General features: G+C 44.4%; 1 protein-coding gene across 2 annotated transcripts in view; it reads right to left on the bottom strand.

The window, feature by feature from the left end:
• ACSL3 (acyl-CoA synthetase long chain family member 3) overlaps positions 1 to 25,713 on the bottom strand; it is a 157,825-nt gene that overhangs the window by 78,254 nt on the left and 53,858 nt on the right. For both annotated transcript variants that reach the window (XM_075340824.1, XM_075340822.1), the window contains exon 3: positions 13,170 to 13,347. In XM_075340824.1, the coding sequence (XP_075196939.1) occupies positions 13,170 to 13,347 (178 nt within the window). The remainder of the gene's footprint in view (positions 1 to 13,169; positions 13,348 to 25,713) is intronic.

The following is a 25,713-nucleotide window of genomic DNA, read 5'->3' as shown; positions in this document are numbered from 1 at the left end:
GGGGTCTGTGCCCTGATGATGAATCCTCTGTGAGCTCCAGTGGACGGAGGTCAGAGGATAGGGATCCTAAAGGACCCTTAGCAAGAGCATTAGAGGCACCCTGTGAAGGGGGCTGATGCATATTCATCAAAGTCCTGGACAGAAGTCCCATGGACTCAGAAAATGACTGGGAGATAGACCTAGAGAAGGACTCTACCCAGGCCGGGGGTTCAGCCACAGGTGCAGAAGCAGCCTGAGAGACCACTGGGGGTGAGACTCCAGGCTGTGTCACCTCCAAGTTAGAGCAGACATCACAATGTGGATAGGTGCTCGGTTCAGGCAGCAGGAGCTTACATGCAGCGCATGCAGTATAAAGCTTTGGAGCCTTGCTCCTTGTGTGAGACATGCTGCTGGAGTGGGGAAAACAGCTTCTACAAAGAGAATGAACCCCAGGGAGTATATTCAGAGGTCCACAACCAGAGACCGGCTGTGGCTTACCAGACCGCTGGAAGCGGTGTTGTGTGCCCTCCAGATCCCGAAGCCCGGACCCCCCATGCACAGCACCTCAGCAGGGATGCAGAGTGCAGGATGGCCCAGCGCAGAGTGAACCCTGTCCAAGAAAATGGCCGCCGTAGCGGAGAGGGGGCGGGACAGGGGGCGTCCCTGTAGGAAAGCGGGATCTGGAGGGCCATAGAGGCCTGCAGGGGGGGGAGTCACGCACAAGCAGTGGGGAGTGTCCCTCCCCTGTGCAGGACGGCCGCTGGGAGGAGCCGTGCCTGTCCCTCTGCATGAGTGACATGCGAGGGCAGGTAACAAAAACTAGGCCTCCGGCGAAGCCGGGGCCTAAATTTGAGCAGCGAGGCCGACGCGCAGGCACCATCGGCCCGGTTCTCGGGCGAAAAGCCAGAGGACCCGCCGGAAATGCCAAAACAAATACAGCAAACACACTCTCCCCACACAATAAAGGACAGGGACCCCCAACATATGAACGTCTCAGGTACTTAGCTGCTGAGACGCAGGGCCAGGTCCCTGGGGATGAGTGCTCCGGTCCAGCAGGGTCCTCAAGGGGCTGTGGACGGAGACCGGTCTCCTGCCAGGCATGGAGACCGCGCTGGCTCCCACTTCAATCCAGAGCCCAGGAGGGATGGTGAAGGAACACGGCATGTAAGGCTCCAGCCTTGGAAATCAACCTTACAACACCGCCGACACAGTGGGGTGAGAAGGGATATGCCGGGAGTCCAGACGTGGACCCGCACTTCTTCAATCTTTTTCCAAAAAAAAAGAAAAAAAAAATCATATGAGAATGCATGTGTGGATGTATCCTCCTGAACACAAAGCGATAAACTGGCTGTGACTGGCTCACCAGGGGGTGTATAGGCTCAGAGGGAGGAGCTACACTTTTAGGTGTAGTACTTTGTGTGTCCTCCGGAGGCAGAAGCTAAATACCCAAGGTCTGGGTCTCCCAAAGGAATGATAAAGAAATACTAGTGATGTATTGGTTTGTCTTTTGTTTGTTTTTCATGATTCCATACTTTTTTCCTCATAATTCAGTGATTCCATAATTTTTTCCCCTGTTTGGTCTTGAAAATTAACCGTTACTGGCTAGCACATTATATTTTCATGATTTTTTTTTAGTGTTTCTTAAAGCCAGAAAGTTGCCATTTGAAATGACTTTAGTTTTGTGCCATGTCTGTGATCTGCTGTTTTTAAACAAAAGTAAACAACTGAATGAACATCCTCAGAGCCAGGGGAGTCCATAATTTTTGCCAGGGGTTGTATATAGAAAGCTGTTGTGTGCGTGAGGTTATACACAGCTCAACATCTGAGCCCTGCTGGATCTGAAGCAGAGATAATTGTGACGGTCATAATTGCTGCACCCAATAAATTAAATGATACATCAATTGATTTGCGGTCTTTGTACTTATATCATGGTGCTATTAGATTACATAGAAAAAAACCTGCTGACATATTCTCTTTAAAATATAAGCAAGGTGATCGCTAAGCAATGGTCCATGAGCGAAAAAAGAAGAGTGTTTTGCAGGTCTGAATTTATGTATCTGGAAGATGCACCCCAATCATCTCAGCGTCACAGGTTGTTTGCTCCAATACACAGCGGGGAATTCAGTGTGAGGCTGAAGTGTATTGTGATTTCTCACAGCTGGAGCATCGCTTCAGGGTCATAGAGGGATCAACTAGATTATCTTTTAAAAAGGCCTCTATCCACAATTGCCTCTTTTGCAACATAGAAGCGGTTATATATACAGGTTACAGGTATGTGTGCTCCATTATGGTTCTGCTTTGAACTTTATCTAGGAGGCCGCTTGGCACATGAAATACAGAATATAGAGTAGGACCCCCCTATTGAGATTTGCCGTGACGTTGGCAGGGGTGGCTCAAAGAATTGATCAATTATTTGCTAAAAATCTCATTTATATTACAGTACAGTTGGAATAAATCTGTGAATTTGCACTTTCTATATGATGCATGCCATTTTCAGATCGTGCTGGCTCCCCTCTCTCTCTGAATTTATGTATCTGGAAGATGCACCCCAATCATCTCAGCGTCACAGGTTGTTTGCTCCAATACACAGCGGGGAATTCAGTGTGAGGCTGAAGTGTATTGTGATTTCTCTTGGCTGGAGCATCGCTTCAGGGTCATAGAGGGATCAACTAGATTATCTTTTAAAAGGGCTATGCTGACATATACGGTAATGGTTTGTGGCATGTAGGTTTCTGATAATATCCGTTTAAGTGCATCCAATTTTGGCTAAAAATGATTTCTGTAATAGGATTCCATAAAAAAAGTGTATTGTGTGGTTTCCAGGGTCATGTAGCACAATTATTTTAGGTAAAAACTGGGTGACCAATGTTACATATACCATATGGATCGTCACTCATCTTTCCTGGAGCCCTGAAAGACATAAGTACCTGCCTAGTTAAAGAGGACGTGTCACCAGAGGATAAGTCACCAGTTTTTGCTCTCATTTTATTCTTGCTGTTCCCAAGTATTCAGCTTTTTTTATTATTATTTTTTAATCCATTATACGGTTTCGGATATGTGGGACTTCTATTTAGTGCTAATTTTTTTATAGTATTTACCAAAGGGGTGTGGCTCACTGGGGGCGTTTTTTCAGACTGATCTCCATTATTAACCTGTGAGCCATGTTTCTTTGTAAAGACCATGAAAATTAGCACTAAATAGAAAAAAAAAAAAAAAGGTCCAGATCTCTGAAACAGTATGGCAGAAAAGGAAAAAGCTAAATCCCGTACTCAGGGGAGCAGCGGAAATAACATCAACGAAAAACTGGTCACTTTTCACCTGGTGATTAAAAGGGAATTCCCATCATGAACATTTCTAGCATATACATAAAGTATAAGAGTGATTGGTAGATGCAGGTCCCACAACTCCTTAGAGAATAGGGGCCTGACGTGTGCTGCCGACAGTGGAGAGCGGTCAGAATCCCCATAACCGTGCACAGCTCTCTCCATTCATTTGTAGGGAAATTGCAATCATTTCTGCATTGACAGCTCCATGCATTTGGGTCCCATTCTCACATCTGTGACCTGCATCTTCTATAGGATTATGGCATATTGTGTGGGCATTTCCTAAATGGAAACAGCCCCTGAAGGAAACACTTCTCAGCTGCTGTACTGCAAAGCCAGTGAATATTCTTGTGGGTCCACAAGTAAAGATTAGACCGAATAAGTGGTGAGCATGGCTTCTAACTGCCTAAATCCCTTCCAAGCCAGGCACCACCACGTCACTGTGTCCAGTCACCGTCTAGCGCCAAGACGTAGAAGCTGATATAACTCAAGAAACAAAAAGTAGTGAATAATAGGTGGTGTCCAAAATGTGGCCTAAATAGGATTTCTTTCTCTGGTCTGAGGACTGAGTAGGGCTGCATTCACACATCCGTCTGAAGGTTACCATCTTGGATAAACAACAATTGTTTCCTAGTTACACCCATAGTGGCTCCCATTTTTTTCTATGCAGTTGCAGTTCCACTGAAGAGGTGAGCCTGCTGCCAAAAAGAGATTTCTGGGAGGTCACTTTTTAATTAAAGTTTATCATTAAGCAACAAATCTGTTCGATCCAAAAGCAAAAATCACAAGGATTCCCAAAGACTTTAAAGGCAAAATCGCATATGAATAGGGCATGCTTTGAGATGTACAGATCTCAGATTCGCAATTTTACCATACTGTTTTTCCCTGAAAATATGACCTAGCAGGAGTTTTCAGGGAGGCTTAAATATAAGACATCCCCTGAAAATAAGATCTAGCCGCGGTCAATAATGAAGTGTCTGTTCAGCAGTAAAAAAGTTAAAGATACTGCAGGACACTTCATTATAGACAGCGCACACCCCCTGAAGAGTAAAGAAATAAAGAGAGAAGACCCCCCGATCATACTCACCACGCACCGACCAGGAGCAGGGGAGCGCATCAAGGTCCTGCGGCGGCACACACACACACACACACACACACACACACACACACACACACACACTACAGATCGCATACACACACTCACCACATCCAGCGATATTGCTTGCATCTCAGCGCGCGTAAGGACCTGCGATGCTGTGCACTGTGCGTTGAGCTTCCAGGACCTGCAGGATGATCACATGGCCAGAAGCACATGGTATCTCCGGATGTTGTGAGTGTGTGCGTGCGATTGTACAGGTATGTGCGATATCGTGAGTGTGTGTGAGTGTATGCTGTCTGATGTGTGAGTGTATGTTCTGATGAGTGAGTTTCGACAAGAGGCAGAGGAGGACTGTGTGCTGCACAGCTGCTGGGAGCGCCTACCGGTGGTCACAGGGAGCAATGATGTGAAAGAGGGGTGTGTGTGTGTGTGTGTGTACACGTGCGCGCGTTCTATCTGATGTGTGTGTGTTCTGATGTATATGTGTCAGTCAGATGCAGGGGAGGACAGCGTGCTGCACAGAGATCATAGGGAGGAATGATATGGAATCTAGTGAGTGTGTGTGTGTGTGTGTGTGTGTGTATGTCTAGATGAGTGTATGCTATCTGATGTGTGAGTGTGTGATCTGATGTGTGAGTGTGTGTTCTGATGTATATGTGTCAGTCAGATGCAGGGGAGGACACCATGCTGCACAGAGATAATAGGGAGGAATGATATGGAATCTGGTGAGTGTGTGTGTGTGTGTGTGTGTGTGTGTCTATATGAGTGTATGCTATCTGATGTGTGAGTGTGTGTTCTGATGTGTGAGTGTGTGTTCTGATGTATATGTGTCAGTCAGATGCAGGGGAGGACACCATGCTGCAAAGAGATCATAGGGAGGAATGATATGGAATCTGGTGAGTGTGTGTGTGTGTGTGTGTGTGTGTGTGCGCGTGTGTCTATATGAGTGTATGCTATCTGATGTGTGAGTGTGTGATCTGATGTGTGAGTGTGTGATCTGATGTGTGAGTGTGTGATCTGATGTGTGAGTGTTGGCCAAACGCAGGGGAGGTGTGCAGCATACCTGCTGGGAGATCACAGGGAGATCTGGGAGCCATACAGATGCCCGGGGCTGGTAAGTGTGACGATCTTGGGAAGGGGGGGGGCGGTCTGCTGTTTGTGGGGGGTAAACTTACCCCCAACCATGTCTCCTGGAGAATAAGACACCCCCTGAAAATAAGACCTAGTGCTTTTTTTGAGGCAAAATAAAATATAAGAAAGTGTCTTATTTTCGGGGAAACAGGGTATGTGTAAATTCATTCATTCTACTCTATGGCTCCGAGTGCTGTCCGATAGAAAAAAAAAAAAAAAAAACGGGCATGATGTGGCACATGGATGTGTGAATGAAGCCTGAGTTTGGGGGTTTGGCTTTGGATGTGAAAAAAATGTTGAGGTCTGGTCTGAGGTCTAAATTTATTTGGGGTCTAGTCTGAAGTCTGAATCAATTTAAGGTCTAGGTTTTCTACTAATTTTGGGTAAAGTCTTTGGGTTTGAATTCATTCTGGAACAAAAAGGAGACAGTTGCACTCTGTAGTGCTAAGATATGGAACAATGAATATGGGAATATAAACATGCATTACTGCTATGAAAAAACATGTAAAATTGAGATACTTAGCATACAAAAATGGCCAGGGTCATGCCTTCTGATTGAGCACTCCTGCTCTTCAGCCTTAGGCTATTTTAATTCTCCATTTTCAGGTTCCTATCCACCCATAAATTGTAGGTTAGTTTGATAGGGACCCAAAAAAAAAAAAGAGGTCGCCTTGCGCTTGGCTTCACATAAATCTGGCCATTTTTGTGTGCCAAGTATCTACATTTTTGCATGTTTTTCATATCAGTAATGCATGTCTATATTCCCCAATTCAGTGTTCCACATATCAGTGCAGCTGTCTCCTTTTTGTTACTATGCTTCATGTTCAGTTTGCTCCTGTTCATATTAGAAGGGTAGGATGTGCCATCAGTGTTTCTTAGATTATTCAATTAATTTTGGAGGCTTGCTATAGGTCCACTCCAATCAATTTGTATATGTATCCTCAGGCACAATTTTGATAGTTTAGTATATGGGGCACTTGGCAGAACTTTATTATATGCTGAAATGTACCAACATTCAAAATGGCTCCAGGGTCAGACTCAAGTAATCAAAAGGTTATCCGCATGTTATCCCAGCAATCTGGAGAGTGGAGCTCTTGAATGAAGGTGCACACACGCTTGACCACTGCTCCATTCATGGTTTGTGGGACCACACAGAACTATACTCCATTTTCTTTGGCACCCTTGAGAATAATGAATGAAGTGGAGGGTAAACCTGTGCACGTCCTCTCCATTCGTAGGAGTATTCTTGGTGGTTACATAGCCTCATTTTATGGAGTCGAGGGTCCCAGCAGTCGGAACTCCAGCATTAAGCAACTTAATGAATAATCTGATTTTTTTGCTAAGACACAATGACGGTAGAGGTTTTTCAACAACCTGATGTTTTCAGGAATATGTGTGGAACAGACAAGATAAATGCTTTAAGGACTAACAATAGCTGAGAGACCTACTTGTGACTCATTATAGAAGTCTTTCAAGGCCCAGAAAAATCATATTAGAATCCTGTAGAGCTGCCAAAACCCCAGACTGACGTCATGAGGCAAGAAAAGGAAGCAGCTGGGAGAAGCCAGAGCTGCGCTCTGTAGAGCCCTCACTTCTCAGCCCAAGTGCGGAGAAGCTTTCATGCACTCCATGATGACAGTCCTGCTGGAGTTCATGGAGACTGTGTGATACACAGATAACAACACTTTGCACTCATAACCATGTCAAAAAGTCAGGATTATAGAGATGAGAACAGGGTCTCCTTGTCCTGCTGCTTGTTCAGATGCATCAGGTAATAAATGCCGTAGTGTGCGGCTCCACACGTTCTGACTGAGGGCTTTATTCAGGCGCATTTTACCATGTTCCAAAAACACTCCAGTGCTCAATAACAAAGTCTTTGTATCAAGTCTTCTAAATCCCAAATTCTTCATATGTAGTAATAACACATTATACTATAGATTTATTTATTATGATTATTAATAAAATTAATTATCCAAAAGATACTGTGACGCACACTGTCTGCAGTCGTATATAGACAATAAAGGGTCAGGCCTCAGCGTTGCGATGGGTGCTGAAGAGGAAACGTTCTGACACTACATAAACCAAAATGCTTTGAGTAGAGGCGCCCATTTCAGCCCTAATGTCATGTTTATAGGGAGAGGCACACGCCAAGTTTAGAGAGTCATTTCCTATTCCGGTTCTTGGGCAGGGTGGCTCATGACACCGACAGTCTGTAGGCAAAGGCAGCTCTGCAGAAAACATATATGAATCCCCCCAATCTGTAACGTGTTGATTCCACTCCAGGCAGTATTCTTATCTTCAGTTTTTGTGTAATGCATCACTGAAGACCCCACTTGTGGTTTTTGAAAGCCTGAAGTGGTTAAAAAAACATTGAAAAGCCAGAACATAAGACCAGCAAGTCGTTTTATCATTAAAATGTTGTAGGAACATTCTTTTGATCGTTTTGTTAGTACTTTTTTTGCCATTTCTTTGATCGAACTCACTGAAAAGAGGGTCAGGAAAAGACCCAGTGTGAAAGTTCCCTTAAGGTGGTGTCACACACAGCGACGGCGACAACAACGTCGCTGCAAAGTCGGCATTTTCTGTGACGTAGCAGCGACCTCAACAGCGACGTCGCTATGTGTGACACGTAACAATGATCAGATCCCTGCTGCGAGATCGCTGCTCGCTCTTGAATATCCCAGTTCATTCTTTGATCGCTGCTATCCTGCTGCGCCACATGCATCCTTGTGTTTGACACCGTAGCAGCGACGGTCGCGACGACGCTGAAGGCAGTGATGTAGGACTGAAGGCAGGACAAGGGCGTGTTTTTGCGGTGTTTTTTACAACGCTCCCACGACTCCAATTGGTGGTCACAACAGCGTTCCGATTGGGTAACGTGCCGAAGGCGTTACAGTGATTTCATTCTTAAAGTTCCATTCTGTGTTCTATGTTGTAGAGTCTCTGTCTGGTGTCGCTAGTGCGTCGTTCTTTGTGGATCTTTCATCATACCTTGTGATTGAAAAGGTAGGTATGCTTTGTGTTCTCAAATTGTTGTATATAGGATAGTAGTCTTGAAGAAGCAGTATTACAGTAGTTGTATTCTTCCACCATTCGGAACAGAGGGGCGTGAAAAAGGCAACGCAAAGGGGTAAACACCACGCCTCCATCAAGGTCTGAGCCGTCGCACAGCGACGCGGGTGACACGTCCCAACGACCGTCGAGGTCGTTATGATCGCTGCTCTGTCGTTGTTTAAAACTACATGTTTGACAGCTAAATAGCGATCATGTAACGACTTTCAGGGTCGCTGTTACGTCACAGAAAATGGTGACGTAACAGCGACGTCGTTGTCGCTGTCGTTGTGTGTGACTCCAGCTTTACATGGCTTGTCAGTGTTCATAGCAAAATCTCCCTTGATCTAGGATAGAAATAAATTCAACATTATTTACCCATTATCTCCCTTTTACTTTTTGTTGACATGGCTGCAACAGTGACATCATGTCTACGGACTATGAACACTGCTGTCAATCACTAGGCTCTGTGGCGATACCAAGGTTAATGGCTTGTGACTGAGGAGCCCACCAATTGGCTCCAGAGGTCACGTCAATCACTGGACTCAGCAACCATGCAGAGGTAAATGGAATGAAAACGCTGAGCCCAGTGATTGACTTTGTCAGGAGAGGTGACGTCACTGCTGCAGCCGGTCAACAAAGACTGATAGGAGCTGGCATAAAGCAGCAGTCTGCTAGTAAGGCCATGATCACATGTTCAGTATTTGGTTAATATGTTACCTCAGTATTTGTAAGGCCACGTGCATACGTTGGGTATTTGGTGATTTGTTTACCTCAGTATTTGTAAGGTCCTGTGCACACACTGGGTTTTTGATGATTTTTTTTACCTCAGTATCTGTAAGACCACGTGTACTTGTTGAGTATTTGGTGACTTTTTTACCTCAGTATTTGTAGCCAAAACCAGGTGTGGAACAATCAGAGGAAAAGTCTAATAGAAACACGTGACCACTTCTGGATTTATCACCCACTCCTGGTTTTGGCTTACAAATCCTGAGGTAAAAACTCATCAAATACTCAAGGTGTGATCTGGTGTAAGATTTTGCCATGAAAGAGAACAACCCCTTCAAAAGAATCTAAGTACAGAGAAACAATAGGAATGATAAGGTTATTTATTTTTCTTTTTGTTATCATTTTGCTTAGGTTGATCATTTTGTGTATTTTTATGTTAAATGTACAATGGTCGGCGTCCGTGACGAGTTATAATGTCCAGCTTACACCATGTTTTCTGCACAGACAGTTGCTGTGTTGGGGAAGAAGCCAGGAGTGAGAGAGCGCACGTTTCAAGGGCTCGGAGCAGCCTTCTGCCCTGTATGCGCGCTCCCCCTCACATCCTGCTGCACGGCCCTTGTCATTGTCCAACACGGTGGGAAAGCTTCAGCCGGGGTGACGAGGGGACTACGGTTATTTATGTTATCTGCAGAGCCGTCATGTCACAGGCCAGAGGGGGATGGGGTATTCCGGGGTCCTTTAAGCTCACTTGTGTTATATTGCCATTATAAGGTGGGGAACTGTACAAAATAGGCTAAAGGGGAAAGTGACGGAAAATCCTCACATCCACTGAGTGTGACAGCGTGTCACCATGCAGGGGTCTGCTTAATGTACATGACTCAACAGTGATGGAAAGCACCGGATTGCATGGATTCGGGTAAAAAATCATTGGGAATGCGAGTATAATGGTGATAAACTGTAGACGTTTCGGAAAACATCTTACCCAACAGCAATGATTACCGGCTATGAATAAAAGTTATCAAGTTGATTTGTGGAACATCATAAAAGCTTGAAAACTCCATGATCCTGGCCAGCAATTTTCTGACAATGACGGCGTCACATAGAGAGGTGATGCGGCATGGAAAAAATATGAATTCTTATCTTCGTATTGTTCTAACATCAACAACGAGAACCATCATGAAAATAATGTACCATGTCATATGAAAAAGGACAGAGCACCTGGCATCCGCAGTCTGCACCGAGCACTTTGCCACATGTTTATAGAAGGTCCCAGTCTGAAAACCCAGAGGCGTCAATCTCCAGCACAAAATATAACAGGCCCACAGATCAGCGACATATTGTATTATCCATCTATGTCAGCAGCTAAATGACTGATGAAGGCAATAGGAACACTTCCATTAGTGAACAGCAGTAGATGGCTATGCCTCTTTCGGTTCTGCTGTGTTCTTTGAGCCATATGTGGATATAAAAAGCAGCCCCCAAGTTGGTCACGGCTCTCAGAATGGAGCAATCAGGTGACTTTGAGCAGCGAGTCTGGTGTCATGATGCTCCAGACATCTGACCGCTGCAGCTAATCACAGCCACCATAGTCCTGGCGGCTGGTGGAACGGTGACACCACTTCCTGTCTTTGCGCAGTCTACAGAGCGAACTGCGCTGGGTCCTAGTGAGTGCCGGTAGGCCAGTATGGCTGGGTTTGTTATTTTATACATATTCTACCCACTAGGGAAAGACTATTTTCCCCAAACACCCCCTTTAAAGAGGCGTTCTCAACATATCTGTAATAAATACTCCTATTTGGGAATATTTTCAGAGAGTTTTTGATATGGATTTTAAAGCAGATCTGCTTCAAATATTCTATGAATACAATTCCAGTTTATTTCAGTAGGAAATCCACATTGCTCCTAATACAGCGGGTTTGTGAATTGTTTTCCACTCCATCCTTGACATGGTCAAGTCAAAATGCTTCCAAAATGCTTCTGTCCTGAGAGTTAGCTCTCACACAAAGCTTTTTTGACATAAAACGGACATAAAAAGCCTTGAAAAGTAGCAAAATATTCTGCGCAACACAAGGCTGCGCAAACATTTTGCAATTTTTGTTGTTTTCATGCCATTTGCACCCAGGTCCAACCAAGGGGATGGAGCTGGGACGGGATGTGTCAAATTGATGATGAGCGGTGGCGTTCCTTATGACACAAATCTGACTCTAGTCCCTGACTGGAGTAAGACTTATAGTGAGGTGCACTAAGAGGCACACGTCACTTTGCACATAGTCTGATTCATTAAGACGTGTTTTTCCCACTAAAAACCATAGGAAGCTTATCCAAAAAGTGTTTGAAATATTTTTATGTGGATTTTGGAGTAGAATCTGCTCCAAGATTCAGATAAAAAAATTTCAGGTCTGAAAAAACCATGGAAAAACAGGATTCTGAAGAAGCAATGTTGATTTAACTGCCTCAAAAAAGAAAAACCCCTGTGTTCACATACTTTAATTGAGCATGTTCCTTTATAAAATTAGTGAGTATACTTTTATGTGGCTGACATCACGGCAAGAAATGAGGTCAAACAATAATTGGGGTACTTTAGCAAAACTGGTGCAAAGGAAAACTGTAGAAGTATCTGTACCTACCAAAAAAAAAAAAAATACATTTGCTTTCATGTAAATGGGTTTTCTACTTGTAGAAGATTTTATCTAATGGACTGATACATCTAATATATAAAGGTGAATGTGTGTGTGTGTGTATAAATGTATGTATGTATGTATGTATGTGTATGTATATATATATATATATATATATATATATATATATATATATATATATATATATATATATATATATATATATGTATGTATGTGTATGTATATATATATATATATATATATATATATATATATATATATATATATATATATATATATATATGTGTGTGTGTGTGTGTGTGTGTGTGTGTGTGTGTGTGTGTGTGTGTGTGTGTGTGTGTGTGTGTGTGTGTGTGTGTGTGTGTGTGTCTGGGATTGGCATCTGCACCGTCGCAGCTACAGCCACAAAATTTTGCACACTCACACTTCTGGACCCCGAGAGCGTCGTAGGCTATGTTTTGAGGGGAAATTTTAACCCCGTGCTTTACAGTTATTCACCAAAAAACTTGCCTCCATTAAAGCGAATGGAGCTGGGAGCCACAGTGCAGCCAGAACTTCAGAAAGATGCGCAGCCACGCCCTTATATGGAATGTTGGCGTGTCAGAATGCAGGCAGGGAAAAAGACAGACACAGACAGGGTAAGAGACAGACACAAAGAGACAGACACAGACAAAGAGACAGACTGACAGGGAAAGAGAGGGAAAGAGACAGACAGGGAAAGTGACAGACAGGGAAAGTGACAGACAGGGAAAGTGACAGACAGGGAAAGTGACAGAGATAGACAGACAGACAGAGAAAGAGAGAGATAGATAGACAGACAGGGAAAGAGGTTGAGACAGACAGGGAAAGAGACAGACAGACAAAGAGAGCGAGAGAGTCAGAGATATATACAGAGGGGGAGACAGACATTATAATTACATGTATATCTATTTGTTTTGTGGTTTTTGTGTGCAGAATACATTTTTGTTAATACATTCTATTTTGTTAACAGCAGTTATTAACCCGGGCGAAGCCAATCGAGTCCAATCTGAAGCGTTCCATGAAGATAAAGATGCAAGATTATAACAAAGCAGATGTAATAAAACGGGAGAGGACAACAAATCCCAGCACAGAAAAGGCCATTAAACATAAAGTAGTGTCGTCTGCCCAGGCTACAGGACAAGGATTACATTCCCAGACGAGCAGTTAATTCCCCCAAGACTGCAGAGTATTACTCACGTGGGAAATTGGACATGAAGCATGCCTGCGCTGAGATTATCCACTCTGCTCGGGTCTCGCAAAATATGGCAATATTCGATCTGGGTTTTTGGCCAAGTGTAGAAAGTCCACGGCCGAAGGTAGACGCTGCCAAATAGGTGTCTTCATACGAAAGCCAGTTGTACTGCCCTAGGATTACCTGAAAATGAAAGTCACAAAACATGTGGCGTATTAGTGGTGACATCATGATGACTACACACCTGCTTGTACGGACTACTCAATGTGGGTCTTCTGCAAAACCCAATGAGAGATCGGGCCCTGCCACCTACAGCTTACAGAATGAAGACCCCACACACTGCACAGGCCGACAGCCATCTCCTCCATAGGAGCGAGCCGCTGACAGACTCCTCTGGTGGCGGCTTATCTCCTGCAGAATAAAAGGATCGGCCATTGCAAATCCAATAGGCCGGAAACGTCTCCCCCCTGATGTCAGGAGAGTCGGGAGGACTCCATATATGACACTGCAGGCTGATACCACCGATATGATCAGATTCAGATGACTGATCTAATGTGTATGGGGCCTTCACCATACATGCACACAGGCGTCCAGTTACAGTCATGGCTGAAAGTGTTGGCACCCTTGAAATTGTTCCAGAAAATTATTGTAATGACTTTTGTTATACACATTTCTTTCTTGTGTGTATTGGAATAACACAAAAAAAAAAAAAAAAAAAAAAAGAAAAGAGAGAAAGAAAAGGCAGATAGAAATAATTTCACACAAAACTCAAAAGATGGGCTGACAAAACTGTTGGCACCCTCAACTATTTGGTTGCTCACCCTTTGGAATAAATAACTGCAATCAATCGCATCCTATAGCCATGAACAAGCTTCTTTCACCTCTCACCTGGAATTTTGGACTCTTTTGCTAACTTCTCTAGGTCTCATATTTGAAGACATATATTGAATTTCTCCTAACAGCAATTTTAAGATCTCTCCACAGGTATTCAAAGGGATTTAGATAAGGACTCATTGCTGGACACTTCAGAACTCTCCAGCACTTTGTTTCCATCCATTTCTGAGTGCTTCTTGAAGTATGTCCGGGGTCATTTTCCTCCTGGAAGACCCATGATCTAGGACACAAACCCAGCTTTTTGACACTGGGCACTGCGACCCAAAATCCTTTGGTACTCTTCAGTTTTTATGGTGCTTTGCACACAGTCAATGCACCCAGTGCCAGAGACCGCAAAATGACTCCAAAACATCTATGAACTTCCACCATATTTGACGGAAGGTACGGTGTGCTTTTCTTTCTAGGTCTCGTTCCATTTTCAGTAAACAGTAGAAAGATGAGCTTTACAAAAAAGCTCTATCTTGGTCTCATCTATCTACAAGATGCTTTCCCAGAGGGATGTTGGCTTACTTACAAAAACTTTGGCAACCTGCAGTATAGCTTTTTTTTTTGTCTCTGTGTCTCCTGCCATAGCGTTTCATTTTATACAAATGTTGACAGATAGTTCGCACTGATGCACCCTGAGCCTGCAGGACAGCTTAAATTTCTTTGGAACTTGATTTGGGCTGCTTATCCGCCAGCCGGACTATCCTGTGTTGTAACCTTTCATAAGTTTTTTCACTGCCATTCACATCCAGGGAGATTAGCTACAGTGCCAGGAGTTGTAAACTTCATGATTATGTTGAGCATCATGGACAATCGAACATCAAGATCCCTGGAGATGAACTTTTACCCACTTTGAGATTGTTGATATTAACAATTTTGGTTCTCAAGTCCTCAGACCGTTCTCTTCTCCTCTTTCTGTTCTCAATTCTTCCTCTCTGAAGAGAAAATGTACATATTAAATTTCCCAGAGGAGCATGCAAGGTTTTTAAGTCTCCTCATACTGGCATGCCAGACCTGGTGTGTTACTCTCCATAAGGAGAAAACTTACCCCTTAGACCCCAGTCTTCGCCTCTCACCTAGCCAAATCAAATTCATACTTTGCACTGACGAGGGGCAATACCCCAAAACACAATGAGATTTTGATTTGGCTAAAATATCCGAAGAAATATGGAAAGGCTTGCTAAAGGGTCAATATTGACTTTTAGGATTGCTATATCCAATAGGTGGCACTAGCGTTCAAGTCCTCTTCCTCTCTGAAGAGGCAATTTGCATATTACATTTCCCAGAGGAGCATGCAAGGCTTTTCATTTTCCTCATACTGGCATGCCAAACCTGGTTTGGCACTCTCCATAAGGAAAAAACTTACCCTTTAGATTCCATGCTTAGTGTGGTGCACACACAGACTCCCAGTGCAAAGGTTAAATCAACTTCTCCACTTTTTATCTGGTTTCAGGTGTGATTTTCATATTGCCCACATCTGTGACGTGCAACTGGTGAGTTTGAACGATCATTATATGCTTGAAACAAATTTGCTAATCCACAATTTTGGAAAGGTGCCAACAATATTGTCTGGGCATTGTATAAAATTATCTCCAGTTTGCCTCTTTATCTATGTTTTTATGTGTTGTTCCAATACACCTAAAGGAAATATAAACATGTATATGACAAAATGTGTAATTGGAATAATTTTCTAGGAGAAGTATTTTATCTTCTGGAAAAATGTCAAGGGTGCCAGCACTTTCAGCCATTACTGTATATGGACCTATACACGCTTCCAGCATATGAACGATACAAGGCTCCCACTTACACACTCGTACACCTTCTACATCACTGTTCTTTTACCTTGATGTACCCCTGATTTCATACAGACACATATGGAGGCTGTATATGGCGGCATGCTCCAGTAGAATGCTGTATTAAAATTATACTACTGATATTGCAGCTCTACTAGCATTCAGAAATAAATGACATTTCCCACTGTGACAGTTTTACAGTAAGACACGAGTACTATTAAATGTATTGGGTTAGCACTCTGATTTATGGTGATATTGCTCCCTAACTAATCTTTTACAAAAGACTTTCCATGTGCACGATGGCAAGCTGTGACGTTCGTGGTGGAAGTAACCGGCACGTGCGCACAATTCCTCATCGGTGATTATTTAGTGAGCACGGCTGTCACTCTGCTCCATAACACACATAGCGGGAGGTTCCCTAATGACCGGAGCAGGGGGTGAGCTCGGTCTCCAGCGTGCGCTCTATTCTCTGAGGAGTTGTCCCAGTGCACGTCAGCGCCGGTCACATGCCGGACAGCAGAGTGGCTGGAACACAAACTGTACCATAGTGTCCTGCAAGCTCCAAATACCAAGAACTACCACTCCCAGCATTTACACTGCAGATAAAACTAGTAATGGTGTTAACAGCAGTGTAATGTAGAGCTATGTAGCTTGGCAGTCAGCCATTAGCAAAAATGCTCATCCGATCACAGCAAATTCTCCATGAATAGATCTGATGTCCAGTGTATCACAAAAGTAAGTACACCCCTCACATTTTTTGTAAACAGTGTTATACCTTTTCATGGGACAACACTGAAGATATGATACTTTGATACTATGTAAACTAGTCAGGGTACAGATTGTATAACAATGTAAATTTGGTGTAACCTCTAAATAACTCATCACACAGCTATCAATGTCTAAACTGCTGGCAACACCCCTAAGTGAAAATGGCCAAATTGTGCCCAAAGTGTTAATATTTTGTGTGGCCACCATTATTTTCAAGCAAGGTCTTAAAGGGAACCTGTCAGGTCCCCTATGTACCCAGAACCATGACAAGCCAATCCTCGCATAACCGTCCCAGCATCTTGTAACATAGATAAAGAGATCTTTAGAAAAAGTATTTCTAAAGATCCTTTATGAGATGTACATGAGCGCATCATTTGCATCTTAAAAGATCTTTAGAAATACTTTTTCCAAAGATCTCTTTATCTATGCTACTAGGTGCAGGGTCAGTTAAACAAGATTAGCAATATGCACCTAGAACTGCTTGTGGGTTTGGGTGCATAGGGGACCTTACAGGTTCCCTTCAACTATCTTGGGCATGGAGTTCACTAGAGCTTCTCAGGAGCCACTGGAATCCTCTTCCATCTTCCATAACGACATCACGGAGCTGATGGATGTTAGAGACCTTGCACTCCTCCTCCTTCCGTTTGAGGATACCCCACAGTTGCTCCATAGGGTTTGGATACGAAAATATGCTTAGCAAGTCCAGCACCTTTACCCTCAGTTTCTTTAGCAAGGCAGTGGTCAGCTTGGAGACATTTGGGGTTATCATGTAAGAACATGAAGGGAGGGGTTCATGCTCTGCTTCTGTATGTCACAGTACATCTGGCATTTATGGTTCCCTCAAACTGTAGTTCCCCACAGCCGGCAGTCCTCATGCAACCTCAAACCATAACACACCTACCACTATACTTGACTGTAGTCAAGACACACTTGTCTTTGTACTCCTCACCTGGTTGCCGCCACACACGCTTGACACCATCTGAACTAAATAGGTTTATCTCGATCTCATCAGATGACAAGACATGGTTCCAGTAATCCATGTCCTTAGTCTGCTTGTCTTCAGCAAACTGTTTGCTGGCTTTCTTGTACATCAGACCAATTTTATGCAGTGTGCGGCGTATGTTTCATAGTTTCATAGTTTTTAAGGTTGAAGGGAGACTCTAAGTCCATCTAGTTCAACCCGTAGCCTAACATGTTGATCTAGAGGAAGGCAAAAAAAACCCCCAATGTGTCAAATAAGCTTCAATGGGGAAAAAAATTCCTTCCCGACTCCACATCCGGCAATCAGACTAGTTCCCTGGATCAACACCCTGTCATAAAATCTAATATACATAACTGGTAATATTATATTTTTCAAGAAAGGCGTCCAGGGTCTGCTTAAATGTTAGTAGTGAATCACTCATTACAACATCATGCGGCAGAGAGTTCCATAGTCTCACTGCTCGTACAGTAAAGAATCCTCGTCTGTGATTATGATTAAACCTTCTTTCCTCAAGACGTAGCGGATGCCCCCGTGTTCCAGTCGCAGGCCTAGGTGTAAAGAGATCTTTGGAAAGGTCTCTGTACTGTCCCCTCATATGTTTATACATTGTGATTAGATCCCCCCTAAGCCTTTGTTTTTCCAAACTAAATAACCCCAAGTTTAATAACCTGTCTTGGTGTTGCAGCCCACCCATTCCTCTAATAATCTAGGTCGCTCTTCTATCTACCTGTAATATTATGTTATTCACAACCTTCTATACTTTTGCTATCAAGAAAAGCATCCATTCCTCTCTTAAACTCATTCAGTGAGTTGGCCATCACCACTTCCTCAGGAATTGAGTTCCAGAGCCTCACTGCTCTTACCGTGAAGAACCCTCTTCTATGCTGATGTAGGAATTTTCTTTCCTCCAATCGAAGAGAATGCCCCCTTGTTCTTGTCATAGTCCTTAGTACAAACAGATTATGGGAGAGATCTCTATATGGCCCTCTGATATATTTGTACATATTTATTAGGTCTCCCCTAAGTCTTCTCTTTTCTAGAGTAAATAGACCTAATTTTGATAACCTTTCCGTGTATTGTAATGCACCCACTCCATTTATTATTTTAGTAGCCCGCCTCTGAACCCTTTCAAGTTCAGTAATGTCTTTCTTAAGCACCGGCGACCAAAATTGCACACAATACTCCAAGTGTGGTCTGACGAGTGATTTGTACAGAGAGAGAATGATGTTTTCATCTCGTGCCCCCAGACCTCTTCTAATGCATCCCATCACCCTATTTGCTTTGGTGGCTGCTGCCTGACACTGGGCACTCCAATTTAGCTTCTTATTGACTAAGATGCTTAAAGGCTACTTTACACACTGCGATATCGGTCCCGATATCGCTAGTGTGGGTACCCGCCCCCATCTGTTGCGCGACACGGGCAAATCGCTGCCCGTGTCGCACAACAGCCGTCACACATACTTACCTGTCAGGCAACGTCGCTGTGACGGGCAAACCGCCTCCTTTCTAAGGGGGCGGTCCGTGCGACGTCACTGAAGCCTCACTGAACTGAGGGGCGGAGATGAGCGGGACGTAACATCCCGCCCACCTCCTTCCTTCCGCATAGCGGCCGGGAGGCAGGTAAGGGGAGCTTCCTCGTTCCTGCGGCGTCACACGCAGCGATGTGTGCTGCCGCAGGAACGAGGAACAACTTCGTTACTGCTGCAGTAACGATTTTTGAGAATGGACCCCCGTGTCGCCGATTAGCGATTTTGCACGTTTTTGCAACGATGCAAAATCGCTTATCAGTGTCACACGCAACGGCATCGCTAATGCGGCCGGATGTGCGTCACAAATTCCGTGACCCCCAACGACTCCGCATTAGCGATGTCGCAGCGTGTAAAGCCCGCTTTAGTCTTTTTCCATGTCTGATTTCCCCAGCGGTTTCCCATTTAGTAAGTAATCATAGCATCTGTTTCTCCTTCCCCTGTGCATAACCTTACACGTATCTGTGTTAAACCTCATTTGCCATTTTTCAGCCCAATTCTGCAATTTACTCAAATCCATCTGTAGTTGCAAACTGTCCTCCTTTGTGTTAACTACCTTACATAGTTTTGTATCATCTGCAAATACTGATATTTTACTCTGTAAACCATCCACCAAATCATTAATAAATATATTAAATAGTAAGGGGCCCAATACAGACCCCTGTGGCACCCCACTAGTAACCCTGGCCCAATCTGAGTATGCGCCATTAATAACCACTCTATGTTTTCTACCACTAAGCCAGCTACCTACCCATCTACATACATTTTCCCCGAGCCCAAGCTTTCTCATTTTACTTAGCAGTCTTTTATGTGGGACAGTGTCAAATGCTTTACCGAAGTCGAGATAAATGACATTCAATGATTCTCCTCGGTCCATGTGAGAGCTTACATCCTCATAGAAGCTGATCAGGTTAGTTTGACAGGAGCGATCCTTCATAAATCCATGCTGATATGGAGTTAAACAATTATTAACATTGAGACATTCCATAATAGTATCCCTTAAAAACCCTTCAAACATTTTACCCACAACAGATCTTAAGCTTACCGGCCTATAGTTTCCAGGTTCCCTTTTACACCCTTTTTTGAATATTGGTACCACATTTGCTAGCCGCCAATCCAGTGGAACAGACCCAGTTTCTATAGAGTCTTTAAATATAAGGAATAGAGGTCTGATCACGGACAGGCTGATCACCCACCCCTTTAACCGCTGCAGCAATGCTGGCAGCACTCAACTCTATTTTGAAAATACAATCTCTGGATATGACGATGAGGACATGTACTCAACTACTTTGGTCGACCATGGCGAGGCGTGTGCTGAGTGGACCCTGTCTTGTTAAACCAGTGCATCGTCTTGGCCACTGTGATGCAGCTCAGTGTCAGGGTGTTGGCAATCTTCTTATAGCCTCGGTCATCTTCTTGATATATAATTCTGTTGGTGTGGTATGGGTTTTGTTCTCTAACAATTGGTGTCGGTCATCTTTATGTAGAGCAGCAATTCTTTATCTCACGTCCTAAGAGAATTCTTTGCCGTGAGGTGCCATGTTGAGCTTCCAGTGACCAGTATGAGAAAGTGTGTGAGTGATAATGCCAGATGTAACACACCTGCTCCGCATTCACACCTGAGACCTTGCAACATTGGGCACAATTTTACCATGTTCATGTAGGGAGTGTACTCTTTTATTTAAAGTGATTTTGATATAAATGTCTGTGAGTCACTATTATACAAGCTGTACACTGACTACTTTACATTGTATAAAAGTGTCATATCTTCAGTGTAGTCCCATGAAAATATATAAAAATATTTTTTCAAAAATGTAAGGGGTGTACTCACTTTTGTGATATACTGTATATATAGCGAGATATTGTAATTTGCAGTCAGGACTGCTCACTGAACTATACTGGGAAAATATACAACTGTTCTAGTGCTTTGGCCTTAAAAGGTCCAATATCATTGTATTAAATACAGTAAATTGTGCTGGATAATTTTAATCCAATCTACACACTGCCATCTGCTGGCCACACATAAAATGGCTTGACTAGAAATGATTTTGTGTACCTCTTCTACATTTAGTTATTTTTACAGTTTTTTAGACAGTATGCACAGAGATTAACAATAGGCAAATACAGCCAAATGGTGCTCAGAGGCTCCCATCACCTATAATAAGCTAATACCACCACATACTAGTGTCAAGCTCCAACTGGCCAACTGGTGGACCGGAGAATACCATGGTGGGCCTCTAAGCAAGAGCACAAGCATCATGTTCGCAGAGCAAGCGACCGCTGGATATGTATCCTAAAGGCCACTTTACACGCTAAGGCATCGCTAAAGCGATCTCATTGGGGGTCACGGAATTAGTGACGCACATCCGGCTGCTGTAGCGATGTCTTTGCGTGTGACACCTATGAGCGATTTTGAATCGTCGCAAAAACGGTCAAAATCGCTAATCGGTGACATGGGGGTCCATTCTCGAATATCGTTGCTGCTGCAGTACTGATGTAGTTCGTCGCTCCTCTGGCAGCACACATCGCTCCGTGTGACACCGCAGGAACGAGGAACCTCACCTTACCTGCGTCCCGCCCGCAATGATGAAGGAAGGAGGTGGGCAGGATGTTACGTACCGCTCATCTCCGCCCCTCCGCTTCTATTGGGCGGCAGCTTAGTGACGTCGCTGTGACGCCACACGGACCGCCCCCTTAGAAAGGAGGCGGATCGCCGGTTACAGCGACATCGCTATGCAGGTAAGTATGTGTGACGGGTCTGGGCGATGTTGTGCGCCACGGGCAGCGATTTGCCCATGTCGTACAACCGATGGGGACCGGTACGCACGCTAGCGATATCGGTAATGATATCGCAGCGTGTAAAGTAGCCTTTAGACACACATCCAGTTAAAAGATATTGCAGAGCAGAGAGCCACTTAGCGTCCTGAACTGCAATACCTATACACACCACCAGGCCATCAGAATCCAGCAGCAGCTGCTGACGTTTATGTCCTATCACTGATGCGGCAATGACGTCACTGAAATGTACCACCTACGCCATGAGAAGTTGTAAGATGGAGCTGCTTGTTTGGGGGGCAGGGACAGGTGAGAGGAAAATTTTTTGTGTGTGTTTCTTTTTAATTGCTTTATGAAGAGCACCAGAATGGGGTACATAATTACGATATGGGGCCAAAAGGCCTCCTTTTTATTATTAATGATTAATTTATGGGGGGGGGGGTCACAATTTGGGATTTTTCAACAGTATTGAGGCATCAGAGGTGGATGCTATTACTGTATGAGAGCAGAAGAGAAGTGCATTACTTATATATAGGGATCGTTGGTGAGGGGACATTAAAGTTGTATTTGAGCACAAAGATGGATATTAATAGTGTATAGGGCACAAAATGGAATTTTGCTACTATATGAGAGCCATTAAACGGGACATATGTATTAATACCATAAGTAGTCACTAAAAGGGACATCACTGTTGTAATATATTTTATTTTTGGAAATACAGTTAAGGCCACTTCACACATAACGAGATCGTAAACGAGATCGTTACTACGTCACAGTTTCTGTGACGCAAGAACGACTTCAATTGCGATCTCGTCACGTTTGACACGTACCAACGATTCACCCCCTGCTGCGAAATCGCTGATCGATGCCGAACAGCTTGGGCCATTTTTGGCTCGTTGGAGTCCTGCTGGGCTGCATGAATCTGTATGTTTGACACCCTATTAACGATTTCGTTGACGACCTAGATGAGATGCACGAAGGCGTGTTGTTGCGTCCCCATTTCCACGCCCCTTCTGCACCCATTGGTTGGCGCTGAGAACAATAGTGTGTAGTTAAGTCACCATTTCCGCGCCCCTCTCTGCACCGATTGGTTAGCTCCAGGTGCAGGTGCGGCTTCGATCCGAAAAACACACCAACAAAGCGACCGGGTACAATGGACGAAGGAATCAGGGTGGAGACGCAGGTTCTATCTCAAAGCAAAGCGCAAAAGAAGTGACAAAGGGTGACGCGATCCAAAATTTAACCGCTAGATACGCCCCCTGCATGCCCAATCAGAACGCAGTATTGGACACCAATCAGAGCGGAGGGTGTGGAAAAGGCGACGCCCGCCCGGCCGCCCAATCAGAACGCAGTATTGGCCGCCAATGAAAGCGGAGGGGGGTATGGAAAAGACGACGCAAATGCACGCCTACGTGACTCACTGCATTTTACTACGCCCCTAATGGGATTGGAATCGTTAACATAGTTGCTGTGTGACAGGGTCCCAGCGATTTGAAAGATCGTTATACGGGACGCATGCTCGTTCATAAACTCGTTATGTGTGACACCCAACATGCGATTTCAACAACGACTCATAAACGATCCAGAAAGTGTGACGTAGTAGCGATCTCGTTCACGATCTCGTTATGTGTGACTGGACCTTTACTGTCAGGAGATCAAAAGGGGATTAATTGCTACTGTGCAAAACACTAGGGTGGCACTATGGCACTTTTCTTCTTCATCCTGCTCAGTCTATAAGAGTGGTAAAAAGTATGGAGGGTGCACTAGAAGCGATCAGTCATAGATGTCTGTGTGTTTTATCTTTTGCACTGACAAGTTGTCACTGGAATAAGTCGTATGAAGAAGAAAAGTGAAGATGAATGAACTCAATTGGAGACATCACTGGTAAGTCACTGGATTTAACTGGACATGATATACTAATTACAGAGCTCCTGCGTATAATGTCACTGCAGATCACATTATTACCTGTACACTAAAGGTCCAGTCACACTAAGCAACTTACCAGCGATCTCAACAACGATAGGGATCGCTGGTAAGTTGCTAGGAGGTTACTGGCGAGATGTCACACTGCGACGCTCCAGTGATCCCACCAGCAACCTGACCTGGCAGGGATCGCTGGAGCGTGGCTACACGAGTTGCTGGTGAGCTCACCAGCAACCAGTGACCAGACCCCAGTCTCCTAGTTACAGCACACATCAGGTTAATTAACCCGATGTGTGCTGCAGCTAAATGTGCACAGAGCAGGGAGCAGCGCACACTGAGCGCTGGCTCCTTGCTCTCCTAGTTACAGCACACATCGGGTTAATTGCCTGATGTGTGCTGCAGCTACATGTGCACAGAGCAGGAGCCGGCAGCACAGGCAGTGAGAGCGGAGGAGGCTGGTATCAAAGGTAAATATCGGGTAACCAAGGACAGGGCTTCTTGGTTACCCGATGTTTACATTGGTTACCAGCCTCTGCAGAAGCCGGCTCCTGCTGCCTGCACATTTAGTTGTTGCTGTCTCGCTGTCACACACAGCGATCTGTGCTTCACAGCAGGACAGCAACAACTAAAAAATGGCCCAGGACATTCAGCAACAACCAACGACCTCACAGCAGGGGCCAGGTTGTTGCTGGATGTCACACACAGCAACATCGCTAGCAACGTCACAAAAGTTGTTCGTTACCAGAGATGTTGCTAGCGATGTTACTTAGTGTGACGGGGCCTTTATACTACGCTATATACACTCTACAAGAGATCCTGTGTGTATTGTGTACAGGGCTAATATTAGTACGGTGTTGTTTTAAATGATCAGTACTATTAGGGTACTTTACACACTGCCACATCGCTAGCGATGTCGAGCGCAATAGCACCCGCCCCCGTCGGATGTGTGACATTTGGTGATCGCTGCCGTAGCGAACGTTATCACTACGACAGCATCAAACACACATACCTTGTCAGCGACGTCGCTGTGACCGCCGAACAATCCCTCCTTCAAGGGGGAGGTGCGTTCGGCGTCACTAAGCAGCCGGCCAATAGAAGCGGAGGGGCGGAGATGAGCGGGACGTAACATCCCGCCCACCTCCTTCCTTCCGCATTGCCGGTGGACGCAGGTAAGGAGATATTCCCTGTTCCTGCGGTGTCACACATAGCGATGTGTGCTGCCGCAGGAACGACGAACAACATCGTACCTGCAGCAGCAACGATATTAAGGAAAGGAGCGACGTGTCAACGATCACCGTTTTTGGACGATTTTGCGATTGTTGATAGTCGCTCCTTGGTGTCACATGCTCCGATGTCGCTACCGGCGCCGGATGTGCGTCACTAACGACGTGACCCCGACGATATATCGGTAGCGATGTCGCAACGTGTAAAGCACCCTTTAAACAGTCACTATGTGGTGGTAATATGTGGTCTGGTCATGATGTGGTGTTATTTGTTCCTTGTATGTAGGATTATTGGTATATTGGTATGATAAATTTTGTTCAGTATCAGAATGGTGGTTATGTTCAGATGATATGTGGTTGTCTAATATGGTTTATAGTGTGGAAGTATTTATCTCTTATTAGAGATTTAATGTTTTACCCCTACCTATCCGGTGACATGCTATTATACAGTGGTAAAGATTATCTTAATGTAAACCACCCGTAATTGTACATCCCAGTTATGGTGTGCACACAGTAGATATGCAGGAGCCGCCTGTATTCTACAGTTGACCCTCATGTTGGCATGTATCTATAGGGTTTCCCCTGGAATCAATTCTACTGTTGGGCCCTAAGCACCCCAGACCGACACCGACTAATGTCCACAATCTCAGTTTCCAACAACACAACATGTCTTACAAGCA

Source organism: Anomaloglossus baeobatrachus, chromosome 3 (genome assembly GCF_048569485.1).
Source record: "Anomaloglossus baeobatrachus isolate aAnoBae1 chromosome 3, aAnoBae1.hap1, whole genome shotgun sequence".
Taxonomy (NCBI): domain Eukaryota; kingdom Metazoa; phylum Chordata; class Amphibia; order Anura; family Aromobatidae; genus Anomaloglossus; species Anomaloglossus baeobatrachus.
This window is presented reverse-complemented; position numbering and strand designations above follow the sequence as displayed.